General features: G+C 37.3%; 1 protein-coding gene across 1 annotated transcript; it reads right to left on the reverse strand.

Moving 5' to 3' along the window:
• Positions 1–16: 16 nt before the first annotated feature.
• Positions 17–14,507, reverse strand: lman1 (lectin, mannose-binding, 1). The gene is made up of 13 exons (XM_049019593.1): positions 14,255–14,507; positions 12,986–13,140; positions 12,800–12,907; positions 10,428–10,489; positions 10,138–10,237; positions 9,244–9,367; positions 9,077–9,135; positions 8,575–8,707; positions 6,015–6,202; positions 5,379–5,449; positions 1,099–1,252; positions 793–914; positions 17–576 (listed from the first exon to the last, which is right to left on the reverse strand). The coding sequence occupies exons 1-13, from the start codon at positions 14,463–14,465 to the stop codon at positions 540–542; spliced, it is 1,524 nt and encodes a 507-aa protein (XP_048875550.1). The 5' UTR covers positions 14,466–14,507; the 3' UTR covers positions 17–539.
• Between the last annotated feature and the right edge of the window lie 1,270 nt (positions 14,508–15,777).

The raw sequence follows: 15,777 nt of genomic DNA on the forward strand, positions 1-15,777 counted from the left end.
AAAAAAATTACAATAATTAAAAAGTACTGCACTTTTTAATTTTTGCTCTTTTTGCACTGAGACAAATGGTTACAAACAAAACTGGACAGAATTATGGCGAAAATAAAATAATAAAAAAACAAAGCAGAAACAAATTTGCAGTTGTGCAGTTTTGTTTTTTTCTTTGAGAAAAAAATATTTTATTCTGGAATTTAATTTTAACACTTGAACACACATTCTGGGCCTCCATTTTCATTTTCCACTGCAAATTCAGAATCTGATATATTACTTTCAGAGCTTTACAAAACGTAAAAAGACAGTGGTCAACAGTAATTTTAATACTTTTCAATAACCCCTACCGAGATGCAAATTGTATATGTTTAGTACAGTACATTTATGTTTACAAATTTTTGATCATAATTTCCACACACACACAATTAAAGCAAGCATTCATTCATGACCTGTACAATAATTTATAATTTGAAAGTAACTGGACAAATTAAGATGCTATAAATTCCGTCATTTACAGATCATTATTCTTTCCATTGTGAAAAGTTTCATCAAAAGAATTTTTTGGCTGCCGCTTCTTGTTGACTTCTAAAACAAGAACAGGGAAAATACTTTTAAAATCATGCATTCGTTTTTCTAGTAATTTTATTCGAGTAAACACACAACTCTGATTCTGATAACTTTATAAAACGAAACCGAGTTAAACCCTTAAAGTAAAAATAACTCTACTTGTCATATAACTGAGGGGGACGATCGAAGTTTAAACGTGAGATTTCTGTAACACTGGGTCTATGCTACACTCACCTGTAGATGATGTATCCGATGAAGAGGACTGACTGAATGGTCACAAAGACCAGGAAATGAATCGTTGACAGACAAGAGGGCAAAGGTGGTAGTTCAGGGCAGTTCACCTTTTCACTAGGGTTCTGAAAGGAAATAAGGTAAATGTCGATCATTATATTTAATAGATGTTCTTCAGCTACCAGTAACAAATCAATAAAACAAACATTAAGCTACCATGCAACAGCTTACAAAGTGAAAAGAAACTAAACCAAACATGAACAGGGTGGACAGATTACATTGTCCCAGCAAAAGTGTATGGGGTCTAACCACATTGCGCTGGATTAGGTGGTCGATGTTTCTTTTGACCACGTGCAGGTGTTCTTTGATGTCATTAAAGTGCTGGACAGCCTCGTAAGTTCCAGCTGCATTCCCCTGATGCTGGGCGGAGCCAATTTGTCTCACAGACTCATGAAATGAGCTCCTGAAATGAAATACTTTGTTAGTACAGCACAATGTTTTCCAAATGATCCCTGTACTTCTACACAAGTAACAGTTATTGATAAAATCACATCAACTGAAAACAAAAAAAAAAAACTTTCTACTTTCTCCTCTTAGTATTATAATACTCAGAAATATAAAGTAAAAGCTCATACATAAGTGATACTGCCAACAATACAGGTTTGACTAGTAGGGATAGAACAACTAAGTGATAACATCAATAATAATAATTGGCAATAAAAGTTGAAAACACATTCTGTCATTGACTGGCTGTATTGTGGTGGTTAGCTGCATAAATTGTGTATAATGACATCACCATCTAGCAATGTTTGTGTGCTTAGCCTAGTGTATAGTTTACTTTTCCGTGTGTCGCACGGACACTTGCATATACTGCACGCATATTGCAGTGATACTCCACCAGATGAACACAAGGCAGATGTGGCACAACCAAATATATAAGCCTTGGACAATATTTATAGCAATACGGTACAATGTGTCATTCTGAAATCTTGGCGACGAGGACAAGGACTCCCTGCTGCGCGAATTTTATCGGCAAGATTTCAAAATGTCAAAAGGGTGTTACTTTTGAAAATACCATCAGAATACTGTATACGGCAGCATAAAATACAGGTGTCAGGAAGCAAAATATGACAGACAGCAGATCTTTGTTTCTGTGCCACTTCACACTGTGTGAAGGTTTTTATTACAACTGTGACTTAAATACCACAGTCTTTTTTAAATAAATGTTTTTTTTAAACCTGCTGACTGGCTGATCACTTGATCAATCAATTACCAAGATAATTGATAACAATGAGTCAAAATAATGAGTATTATATGAACTGGCATAATTCAAGGATAAGAGAGTGAAACAATGTTTTTCATTTATGCACAAATGAAAACTTAACCCTTTAAAATACAAGATCAAAGCCTGGAATTAATCGCATCAGTCCTTCATTTAGCTCTTGATAATGTTAGCTAATACTATACTTATTTCTGAACAAAGAACTGCATTGTTTGGCAATGTAAACAAAGCAAAGCTGTAAAATCTTAATAAATTGTTTCTCAAACCCCAAGCTGGCATAGAGTTCCCAAGGGAACTACTGTAAGCCAGACTGTTCACTAATGCAGATTTTCTGGTGGATAATCACAGCAAAAAAGGCAGTAGAAGTGAATGGGAAAATGACTGGGATATTTCAACATACCCAATCAGTTTCGAATCTTTGCATTAAAGTGATTTGTTTCAATTTAATCTTTTGATCTCCTTTCCAGTGGTCCCAGAAAAAAATAATTTATATTTACAATAGAGGAAAAAAAAGTTACCAGTCATGACTGCTAAATTGAATGACTCAAATCCTTTTTTCAGACGTCTACCCACATAAGAGTTTTTCCGATAAATAGATAAATTTATTCCCCTGATTTACAGATTAGTGAAACACATTTTTCAAGCACTTTTTTTCTCTAACCCTGTAAGAATCACCAGGGCCAGGCAAACATGACATTTGTTTTGAAGGATTTATATACTTATCTACAATCACGGTTTTGCTTTTATTTTCCTCAAAAGTTAATCAAGATTCACAATGAACTTCAGAAATTCTTGTAATATCATATTGCTTAAACACGCCATTTTTGTGTTTGCAGGTTCTCTCCACGTCCCATGCGGTTTGGTTTACTGTCACGTCTGAAGTGCTCATAGTGAATAAATGTGAATATGTACATGTGTGTGTGTCTCGTTATGGACTGGTGTCCCAGCGAGGGTTAATCCCCTGTCGGTCTCCAGGCTTCCCCCACATCCAGGCCACAATAAGCAAATGGAAGATGGGTGGTTTGGTTTACTTACAGTCTATAGTAGTTTTAAGAGGGAGAAATAAACTATCAGGAAATGAAACATGACTTAAGATAAACAAAACTGCAACAAGAAAGCAATTATATGATGGCAAGTCTTCTGCCATATGAAAGATTTTTGTAAAATGGAGACTAATCCTTGAAGGGTGCAGAATTCCAAGAGGCATGTCACTTCATGCAATCTTTACCACATGGCGTTAGTCATTTATTACACTCTCCATGATGCATGTCATAGAAACAGAATCATCTCCTCCACCCGACTAAGAAAGAAACAAATTGCTAGAAATAAATCTCCTATAAAAAGTGAGCATGTATTAAACCACAAATCTAATCTTCAAAGAGGAGCAATGACCTATTTAGAGAATAAAAACCCTGTTTGAGGAGCAGTAATCATGAAGGCCTGAGATGTGAGGATGATGATGTTGATGATAAATCCGCTGACTTATGTAAAGTATTTAGTCATCATCTTAATAAAAATGACAGGAAATCGCAACAAATGTTTTGTGTATTTCATATCGACAGTGGAGAATTCTTATTCAGCTGATTATGGTTAATAATTCTGACTACTTACTAAAAGTAAACCTAATTAATAGAAAAAATGAATAATAGAGGTAATGCATGCCTTGGGAAAATAGAGGAATGAGACAAATGCTGCATATTTTCAGTCATGAATAAATATTCTAACAAAATAGTATAAGATTTATTACATTAAATACATCTTATAAATATAATATTTCAATAATATTATTTTCTTTAAATGAACAACATGGTCAAATAAGTGAAATACTGAACATACTAAGTATGAATGAAGTCCAACATTAATAGAACGATGTCCTTAGCCAAATGTGACCAGTGATTTGACATTTTCTTACTGCTGTGCCACCCAAGAAAAAAAGCAAATCAACAACGTACAGGAAAGAACAAAGATGAACAAGATTTCATTAGGAATGCAAGCCCACAGCAGGGTGGTGTCTAATGTGGTGAGGCAATGAGGGGGGGGGATGTCAGCGTTAAAATGATTTGTTTATGTAACAAACTTGAAAGAAAACTCCCTGGAATTCAAGAGTCCCTGTACATCAATGGATTTTTAATATGAAAATTATGTAACATAGCTAAAAGGACATGGAACACTTGTTAAATACAAACGGAAGAGACAAAAGAGGAATACTTTTGCCAACTTTGATAAGGTTACCTGCCCAGTGACTAAGTTTATTTCACAATGTTTATTTTACACAAAATCACACTAACTGCGTTGAAAATGTCATCACCACAGACCAGTCTCTCGTCTAATTCCTACCTAAAACTCTTGATGGTGCTTTTAGCCTCAATCGAGTGTGATTTTTTTTTTATACAGAAAATTCAGTTTAGCTTCAATGCTGGGCAACCTATTAAGGCTGGGCGACCTATTAAGGCTGGGCAATCTAGACTTTCTTCCTGAATTTTGGTATCCTGAGAGTAGAAAGAGCCACATCTCTCCCTAACAGACCTTTCTGCAGTCTTCAGTACAGTACAGATTGTTGCCAACTTACAGCCTACGGGACTTATGATGACTCACATATACAACTGAAATTATTTTAAAAAACGTATATAAAAAATAACACTCCTCAGCACTACACTACATCGTGCATTTTGTGTGCCATATGATAGTTGTCACGTGAAAAAGCTGTAATGTATGCGACTATCGCAGTGTCATTCTCACACCTAAAAGTCAGTGTTACTCTAACCCGACATACGTCCATTTGAACTTACGGCCTGCCTTTCGGAACAGAACCCAGTCGTATGTAGGGGACAGTCTGTAAACAACCAAGGGTGAATTTCCCAAAATCTTCTTAATGCTACATTGTTTGTAAGTTCTGCCTTAAGTTAGCGCTCCGACGCATTTCCTGAAATGGTCTTAGTTAAGTCTACCTTCTGTAACATATACTTTCGTCAACCAATCAGGTGTTCCAGCACCTATTAAGGTTGCTCTTAAGAAGCTCTCTTAAGAGGTTGTTTGTGAAACAGATGCAAGAAAATAAATACCTTTCTTAAGATATATCTTTAGTACAATTGCTAGTATTTAAATGGTTTCAATGTTTCATTATATTTTCTATAATATATTTACGTAACAGGTGTTGCCTTAAATCAGAATGATGCAGAATAAGTGATGCAGGTTATTCTCAAAAAACTAAATTTTTGGTCTTACAAGTTAGAATAAGACATTGTGAACTATGCAAACAAATCTGCATGTTTGTTCTGCAGGATGTAGGCCAGATGGAGCTTCTTACCTCAGCTCATTCAGGCTTCTCAGCACCTCCTCTTGCTTGTTGATGATGTTGTCAATATCTTGATTAGGAACCTGGAAATATTTTTTTAGATGCTTATACGTAAACGCAAATAAATACAAAACACACATCACTTAATGAAGGGGACACTGAGAAATGCATCGTTAAGTGATTTCGTCCTAGTGAAAACATCGTAGAGTGTACCTACACACACCTAAATACAGCCTAAATTACTACACGGTATAGTATAGTCTAAAGAATGATAACATAGTAAATACGCAAACCAAAAACACAATTTATTATTAAATATTATGTACTGTACATTATGTAATGTGTTGCACTATGATGGCTATGACATCACTATGGGCGACAAATTTTTCACATCTGTAATAATCAAATGGACCAACATTGTATACACGGTCCATTGACTAATGAAAAGTCTTTATGTGACGCATGATTCATTAAAAACCATAGCATCCACCAAAAAGACTTGAACAAGGGCAGAGGGAATTTAAAAGTTGTTAAGGGCTAATAAGCATTTTTAAACTAAGGGCAAGAAATGGCCAGTGTTCAGAGCAAGAATACATAACTGATTTCGTGCGTAGCTAGATGAACAGTCATGGGACGCTGGGACCTCACCTGACCAGACTGAGCATGGGCTCCCCGCTTAGCTATCTCGTCGGTCACTACGGTGACGTAACGACGCTGCTCATCAAGAATCATGGCCAATTGCCGGTGAAGCTGTTTAATCTCCAGGTGAATCCGATTCTGGCCTTCGAACACTTGCCGGATCTCACGGTCGTTTACGCTTTCATACATTTCCTCCACTAACAAGAAAAACAGGACGACACAAGACATGAGAATCTATGGATATTCAATTCCCCACAAACCAGTCGGAACTGCCTTGAAAATACAGTGCATTCAGAAAATACTCAGACTACACAATTTGCTGCTTCAGTCTTATGCTAAACTCATGTAGATTCAGGTTTTTCCCTCACCAATCTGCATACAATACCACGCACTGATGAAGCAAAAGCAGGATTTGATCATTTTTTGCACATGTATTAAAAAATAAAAAACTGAAACATCACAATGACAAGTATTCAGACCCTTTACACGGTACTTAGTGTAAACATCCTTTGCAGTGATTACGGCCTTCAGTCTTTGTGGGTTATGACGTGACAAGCTTTGCACACCTGGATTTCAGGATTTTTTGGTCATTCTTCTCTGCTAATCCTCTCAAGCTCTGTTATTTTGGACGGAAACTAAGTGGTCACTCCAGAAATGTTCAATTGGGTTTGTAATACCAGATTATGTAATAACTTTGACAGAATGTGGCAAATTGCCTACATCATAATTTTATATTGAAACATCACCAATATCACACTGTCTAAAAAATGGCACCGACATGGTTTTGTGATCCATTCTGGGTGACTTGCGGGTCTGTGATGGAATAACAAGCACAAACTCAAATAAAGGGTCAGATCACTTGTTAATTTACAAATGAGGTTACAAACTACATTAGTTACAAAGGGTTTTGAGAAACACTCAATCGATAAATGAGCTTAGGTTTGAGATAACGAACTTCTTAGTGTCACAAAGCTTTCGATAAATGTACCTCTGAAAATGTACATAAATTTATCAATTTGAAATTTGTTACCATTTGTTGAATTATGACACAATGTGGCGTTATGACAGAATGCATTGTTACAGGGCTGAAGCCAGGACTCTGGCTGGGCCAATCAAGGACATTCACAGAATTGTCTCTAAACCACTCCTGCATTGTATCTGCTTTGTGATTAGGGTCATTGTCCTGTTGGAAGATAAACCTTCAGCTCATTCGGAGGTTTAGAGTGTTTTGCAGCAGGTTTTTGTTAAGGATACCCCCATTCAACTTTCCCTCAACCCTGACTTGTTTCTTAGTTCCTGCCACTGAATGACAGCATGATGATGTCACCACCACGCTTCACCAATGAGATAGTATTGAGCGGTGCCCGATTTCATCCAGACACGATGCATAGAACTGAGGCCAAACATTTCAATCTTGGTTTCATTACACCGGAGAATCTTGTTACTCACAGTCAGAGTTCTTTAAGTGCCTTTTTGCAAATTGCACATGAAATTTCATTTGTCTTTTACTGAGGCTATTAGGACTGCATGATATCAAACCTCGATATAATCACAATAGTATGGTGCATGTACAATAATCACAAGGGCTTTAAATGACAGGTGAAATCTCTTCGGATGCTAGCTTTTCAGTAGTATTTGGACATTTATTTACACCCAAAATTTGGTACGCAGTTTAGCAGTACGCTTAAAATATTACCGAGATGCGTATTGTCTCACCCATATGTTAGTGACCTATACAAATTCTGTTTATTAAATTCGGTAAGCGGAGCATGCCACAGGCTATTACTTTGGCAAATCATGGAAGCACTGAAGTGGCGGTGAAGAAAGGAATAGCTCAACAAGGTAAAAAGACATTGGTGGTGTGGCGGTACTTTCTGCAGTTTCAAGTTAGACATGTTTATTTAACATAAGGATATGTATAATTTATACTGATTACCAATATTTTAAGCATACTACTTATCAAATTTACAAATTGTGGATACAAGTATACATCAGCATCTAAAGCCTGTGTGATTATTACAGTATGCATGTGGCATACAATCGCAATTATATCAAGATCTACTATCCTGCAGCGGTAGAGGCTATTACTGGGCCCAGACTGGTGGAGTGTCGCAGTGATGTTGACCTTCTGGACATTTCTCCCATCTACACACAGGTTCTCTGGAGCTCAGCCAGAGTGATCGTCGGGTTCTAGATCGCCTCTCTTACCAAGGCCCCTTTAACTACCCAGTATGGCTGGGCAGCAAGGTCTAGGAAGAGTCTGGGTTGTTCCAAAGTATTTTGATTCAAGTATTATGGAGGCAATTGTGCTCTTAGGAACCTTCAAAGCTGCAATTTTAGATTATTGGGAGTGAACTGATGAGGGAAAAAATGAATTTAAATGATTTTAGCATAAGGCTACAACATAAAACCTAAATGCTTTCTGAATGCAGTGCATGAATGCAAATTAGGTGCAACCTGAAAAGCATAACTAGTTACTAACATGCAATACTTGCATAGTTATAATTTACGTGTACAAAAACGTATATGACAATGAAATGAACAGCTTAAAATAAATAATCCAAGTGACCTGGTTCTCCCTGGACGTCTGGGTGCTCCTTCTGAAACTCCTCTTTCTTCTTGTCCAGCTCCTGCTGGAAGTTCTCAAACTCAGCTTGATATTTATCCTTTTCTTCTTTTGGAATCTCAACATCAGGTGGAGCCTTTGGAACAAAGTAGGGGGAAATCAGGAACTTCTGGTAGCAAACAGTGTTTCAGTTCAGCCAATTAGCCCTCTTACCAAACTACAGTTAATGTCTGGCGGGGGCCCTGTAAAGGGACGGGACGGGACGGGGGGGGTGGGGGGGTTGTTAGGATGATTATAAGGGCCCCTCAGTGACAAAGCTCCTAAAAAATTGTGCTACCCCTAACAACAGGTGAAGTAAGGATAAATCACAATTCTGAAAATACAATATATTATCACAGAAAAGATAAAGTATTGATGGAAGTTTGAAGAGAGTTAACCTCTAGTAAAACATGCTGGATGGACTGAAATCCCAACAACTCCGAGCTCTCGCCTCAAGAATACATACCGGCTGCTGCCCAGGTTCCGTTAGTCTGAACAACAGGAACGAAAGAACATCGTGATCATCTGCAATACAAATACATTTTCAAATTCGCTAAACAAACGGATTCCTAAACCGGCACAGACACAAGCAGACTGATACCCAGGAAGCGTATGAAGAAATTCTGAAGTCACCTGCAAGTCCGCCAGTGGCTGCAGAGATTCCAAAATATCCTTCTTGTGGGATGATCATGTCTTCAATTTTGGTGCACAATTCAAAGTCATCCCTGTCAGGGGTGAAGCCATTATTGATCATAACCTATTGGGGTGTGGGAGGGGGGAAGCGGAGGGAAGGAAGTCACAGCTATTAGTTCAAGCAATCAATAGAGACAGTATAACACACAAACTAGGGCTGGGTGGTATGGCGAAATACTTTATTATGATACATTTTTCATATCAAACTATATCAATTTTCACAATATAATTCACGTCATTGGTTCTTCACCTCAACATCCAATTTTTGCTTAAAATTCCCTTAGAAACAGATTCAGAATATAACAAAGGTGAGAAATTGAATGGATTGCAAACTGAAATCTAAAATTTTGTCTCTTAGCACGTAACAATAGAAAACTCCGTCATTATAATTTGTTGCTAGGTTTCTTTCTCGGACTGCCTCACTGTTCGTTCCAGGGAACAGGTTTAACTAGGGCTGGACGACATGCCCAAAAAATGGTCTCACAATATTATAAAATTCATACGTAGTAAAATATGACAGACGGTTTTTCTAATTATGACGACCATTGTCTTCCTAACAGTTATGGAGCATGTGACAGGTATGACGTAAAATTACGCCAACAACAGACTCATACCTTGACGGAATTTGTGTTAAGAAAAAAAGTGCATTATAAGCATTAATTACGCAAGAAAACAAGTGTTTACACTATACCACAATAAAATATTAAAACCGATGACAATAAGAAATGCTCATAATCATTATGTCACCCAGTTTCTAATATAAAAATCGCTTCATAAAAACCAACAACATTCCACTTACTCCTGTGTACTTTATAAAATACTGAAATGACTTACAGTCAATGACTTCTTGTAGTACGTGATTTTTGCTCTGACTGGGTAGGGTTTATTTCGGAAGTCCCTTAAGCATGATCCAAGAGCTTGAGTTGTTCCATCACTGTTCACGAACAAGAAATTCTTTGCATTTTTTCCAAAATTACCAAAGAAAATACATACACCCTAAAGTTATGGCCTGAGCAGACAAAACGGAATTCATGGAATTCACTTAACTCTTATCCATTTGGAAAAGTTTTCTTAACTGGTTAAACACTTGCTGATAAAGGTTAGAGATGAAAAAATTTACTTACTTGGGGTGGTCGTACATGAATTTACCATTGTTTCCAACAACGATAATTGCAGGATTGTTTTTCTGAAAGAAAATAAATAAATAAAAAGATTACTGCAGTACTGGCCAGTTACAAGCTTACCACTAGACACCTGTTATACAGCTGCAGGTTTTCTAACGAATTTATTCAAGCCAAATGAGTTTAAAATAGCTTACTTTCTTATATTACTGTTTACATATTGTAAATTAAAATTATTAACTTAAAAGCCTTCAACTTCTTCATATGATCTTTTGGAAATTAAACTTGATATTGCTGAAATTATTTTTAAAAAATGTAACAATTAATAATTATAAGGCACATGATGCAAAAATCTACTCGAAAACATTTTGCTTCTTATAACTGGTTTTTTCAGTTACTGTATATATATACACAGACAAACCATTATGTTTTCCCACCTCAAGTGTCAATGTTGTATTTTTAAATATGTGGTGACCACACCCACAAGACTTCACAGGAACTGTTCTGTGCATTCTACTGCATTGGACGAATTTTTTCTGCATTGCCCAGAAAAGAACAGTACAAAGCTCCCCGTTTTACAATAAGAACCAGAAATGTCTGTAAATCTCTAGCTGGATACCCTGTAATAATGGATCAATGCCCTGCTCACATTGGTGTTAACATGCGTCCTGGGTGATCCGATCAGAACCGGACAGGGATAATTACAGGTATGAATGCACCCAAAATGCATTGAAGTCGCATGGAGATGATATTGCTCAGAGCACATTCGGAGGTGGTCTGGGACACATATGGCGAGATTCTTGCAGCAGTGGGAACACGATCGTGTCCTGGGCAGCAATGAAGGATCACCTACTCAACTGATGTCCTCCTGTGAGTGGAAGTATGTACGCACTCATTAAACACGCGAGTGTTATGCAGTTATGCTGCATAATTTATGTCATAACGACATGCAGTGCAGAATTGGCCACTGCAGTAAACTGCATTTTGAACAATACATCTTTTTCCACTGCAAAACCAAAAAGTCTGAATCTGCTGGGAAGCTGGTTTAACATCAGACTGTCGCGATCAATTTGCATGGAAACTTTGTTAAAGTGCGCATAACTAATGTTCCATGTAAATTCAGGGGAAAAAATTGTATAAGAACTGATTTATTAAAGATGTTTTGGAATTTGCACAGATCATATATTTAGTGCACACTTTTACGAAGCTTCCTTATTTATGTCAAAGCTGCTCTGCGGTACATTCATATTGGTAAAATGAAAAAACGAAATTAACCTAGCCTGTATCTTAGTACTGCAAGACCTTTAACACATACATCTGTGTACATTCGTGTCGACACAGTATAAAAATGCATGTTTGCAATGTGAAAAGTTGAACCTTATTGTGGAATGCAGTTTAAATCATTTAAGTAATCACATTTGCAATACGTGAAATAATATTTTAAAATGACAGTCTAATGAAAATCACAATGTTATTACGAAATGCAATTTAAAGATTATACACGGACGACAAACGTTATAAAATATAAAACCTTTTATGGAATGATTTTTTAAATAAAAGGACAAATTCATTATTAAAAATTTTTTTCAGCCATTTATTTATGTACAGATGTATTTAATCATTTCATTTTGAGTATTACGGCATTCCAGACAAACATCTTAGGCGGTTTGAAATGCACCAATAGCTTTTGATTTCTTCTCCTTTTAATGTTCAGCAGATTTTGCATACAGAAGTGATCTAGGTGGTTATCTAAATAAGTTGTGGCAAAGTGAGATCCGATTACAATCGGTTGGTCGAGATGCATGTTAATACACAGCGTGAACGGGCATGTTTAGCATTGTCTACTTGTGATCAGATCACCCAGGATGCATGTTAATTCCAGGTGTGAACAGGACCTATTTCATGAGATCCAAGAAACTGTTCTCAATTAAGTTTTTTTTTAATTGCTTTAAAGCAATATTATTGTTCAAACTCAACTACTCATGCAGGATAGCATTTAATTTTGTATGCGACCTGGACACAGCTATGCAGTTACTTAACTGGTTAGCTGGAGAAGCACCTGAGTATTTAGTCAGTGCTGGGCCAGTGTCACTGCAAAATTGGGGTTCCACCTCCATGCCTGGGAAGGAGAAGCTTGTAGTCCACCTGTTCCAGGTTTACCATGTGCATATAATTTGGTGTGCCTATCCACACACCCCCCATCACGGTACCAAATTCAGGATCAGACACCAGCCATTGTAGAATTACTCACACTTGGCATGATCTCTTTGGTTTTTACCGCATTTAACGATCTTTGCAGCAAGCATGCTTAAGACACCCCAAACCAGTTCTCTACCAGCATATGATACACTATCTGTATTAATGTCATAACATACCTTTCCATCATTGTCAAAGGAGTCAAAGAAAATTCCAACTCCGTTCCAAGAATCGGCGGCACCATACACTGGTCCCTCAAGACCCTGTCCTTCTGTGAACCAGATAGCCTGTGGGAAGAGGCCAGTAATGTAAGTCAAGTCTGACACAATCAGCAAAGGGTATAAATCACCAGAGCCTCCACTCACCAGTCCATCTGCTCCCATTCTGCCCCGTCCGGACACCCTGAACGTCACTTCCGCTTCCCAGTTAGCAAAGTTCACCGTATTTTTTGTCCATACTGATCCTCTCTGGCTTCTCAAAGATGTTGTGATTCTAACCTGATCAGCACTGGGTATGGCATCTGGAATGCAAAATATTTACAGCTATTGTTTAAATTTACAATTATAAATGACTTAATTTTCTCCATGAGTAATTCCTGTATATGCCTTGTTTTTTTTTTGACAGTTTGACTACAAATTATTTTGGAAGCAGGTAGCTTCAATCAAAAGTCGTGTAGGTTCCGATTCACTGTAAAGTATATTAATTTAAACAACTGAGAACAAAAGCTTAATTTAAAATTATTTTAAATACAAAAAAAAACCTTTAAAAAATAAACCTAGATTAAAACAAGACATTTTCTAACATTCCACCATTAATGTGTAAGAGTGATAATTCACCTAATCGTTTGCTCTTATGTGTACAGCAAAACTAAAAGATAAAATAATGGCCAAGCAGAAGGAAGATGTGAGCACGCTGCTCCGATGCCCTTTGTACTGGTTGTTGGAACTGTCTTTGTAACATTTCATACTGATATTATATGCCAGTAATATAGGTCTGGCTACTTCGATAACACTTATGTTTGGCAACTGTCTCAATCAGTGCTTCATTGAGAATTCCAAGCATACCTATATTCATGATTTCACAAATATTCACCGTACCCAAGGTGCGATTTACCTAACATAAGCATAAGCTACATAACTACTAAGATCAACTACAGATTTATCAGGTTGATAAAGATAGGAAATCACGAACTTCGAAGCTTTACTTCGTTCGTCATATAAGATACAGTAACAAACAGTTGTACATGTAGACTATTTTCTTCAAAATTAAATAAGAAAAAAAATAAATAAACAATATTTAATTGCATGCTGCAACAAATATTTCAACATTTGTTGCAGCGTGCAATTTAAACATATTCTTCGACAGCCACCCACAATCGTTCCCTGGATTTAACTCCCAGTAAAGCTAACACTTAGATAATATTAATGCAAAATTCGAAATATTCAAAAAAGCTGAGATTTAGCATATATATATTTTTCAATTTGCAGAGAATTTCTTGAAAGTATAACGAGATAGATTATCACGCTTACACAATAATCCACAGTCCCTGCAACTTTACAATATGACAATGTGACATGTTAATAACTGCAGAAAGAAACCACTAACCACCAAAAAGCTTTTTAATGATAACTTACTTCCAGTATGGACCCAAAAAGGAATAGTGCCGTCACTTTGAGTAAGATACGGTCCTTTGAAACTATATTTGTATTCAAAGCGCCGGTGAGGAGCTTCCGGAGATTCTGCAACTGCCACAGGAATATCCGCATTAGACGTATGAAATATTAAAAATGATATTAATAAGGAGGTAGCAGCAGTCGAGCGCTTTACTATGGACACCGCCATCATTCGGTTCTTTTGCTGACGTAGCGCTGGGCCGAGAGCATGTCGGGAATTCTAGGACAGCCAACAGGGCGCTTTCTCATTGGACGGCTGTCAGCCTTCGGTGTAATTGCGTGTCTAGGTTCCTCACTTGATCTGCGATACAGGAGGAACCCGTTACAAGGCTAGATAAATAAGTTAGTGGTGCGCAGATATACTCGTTTTTATGGTATGGAGTTTTGCTAAAGGCACTAGATCGAGCTAGAATAAAACGACCCATCCATCATTCATAACTTATCAAGAAGGGCTGCAAGGTAGTAGTGAATAATGGAACCAGAGAACGTGATTAAGGCAGATGAATAGCCTTATTCATTTTACCTCTAATCTAACGGTTTATATTTGCATCTGTCTTTAGTGGTTAAAATGCTTGTACATTTATTGCAATAACTGACTTACTGTGTACCTACCTAATACAGAATTACAATGCTTAAATTCTACATAAACATGTGTTGCATATTTTTTCTTCTCAATAATGTCATATATCTTTTGTCAGCAAGGGTTGAATGTCACAGTGCTACACAAAATAGTCCATAAGTGGGAAATAAAGTGTTTTCACCTAGTCTTTGCCGTGAAACCTTGAAATTAAGTTTTCATGCAACCATTTGCTTTCATGAAGTCACACAGCTGAATGGAGTCAACCTGCAAGCAGATAAGGTGTCACCTGAAACCGCATGAAAACTGCTTCTCTAAAGCCCCAGTGTCTTAGAGAAATATATTTGAACAAAAGCATCAGGAAGACCATTAAGGTGCTCGAACAAGAGTATAGCAAGCACCACTCAGGTTTGGGTTATAAAAAGAAAATCTACCAATGAACGTCCCCCAGCGCACCGTTAAATCCATTATCAAGAATGGGAAGGACATGGTACAATTGTTACTCAGAGAAAATCTCAGTGAAAGACCGTACCTCAATCCGATACAGAATCTCAAGCAAAACTTGATAGTGGCTGCTTACCAGTGGTTCCCATCTAACCAGGATGAACGGCTCAGTGGGTTAAGTCTCTGTGCCACTGATTGGTAGATCTTTGATTTTAAGTCTCGGCAAAACAGTCCCATGTCTGTGGGCCTGTGAGCAGGGTCCCTGAGCAAGGCCCTTAACCCCCAGCTCCAGGGGTGCTGTGACCCTCAAGACCTATGGAGAGCAATCTCGTGTAGGCAAAGAGAAGCATCCCAATGTACTTGTGCAAATGGCAAATAAAGGATTTATCAACTTGACAGACCTTAAAAATGCAAAAAATTCAGGATAGAAACATTAAAAGCAGCTGTAAATGAACATTGGTTC

The sequence above is a fragment of the Brienomyrus brachyistius genome, chromosome 7 (assembly GCF_023856365.1).
Source record: "Brienomyrus brachyistius isolate T26 chromosome 7, BBRACH_0.4, whole genome shotgun sequence".
In the NCBI taxonomy this organism is placed as follows: Eukaryota; Metazoa; Chordata; class Actinopteri; order Osteoglossiformes; family Mormyridae; genus Brienomyrus; species Brienomyrus brachyistius.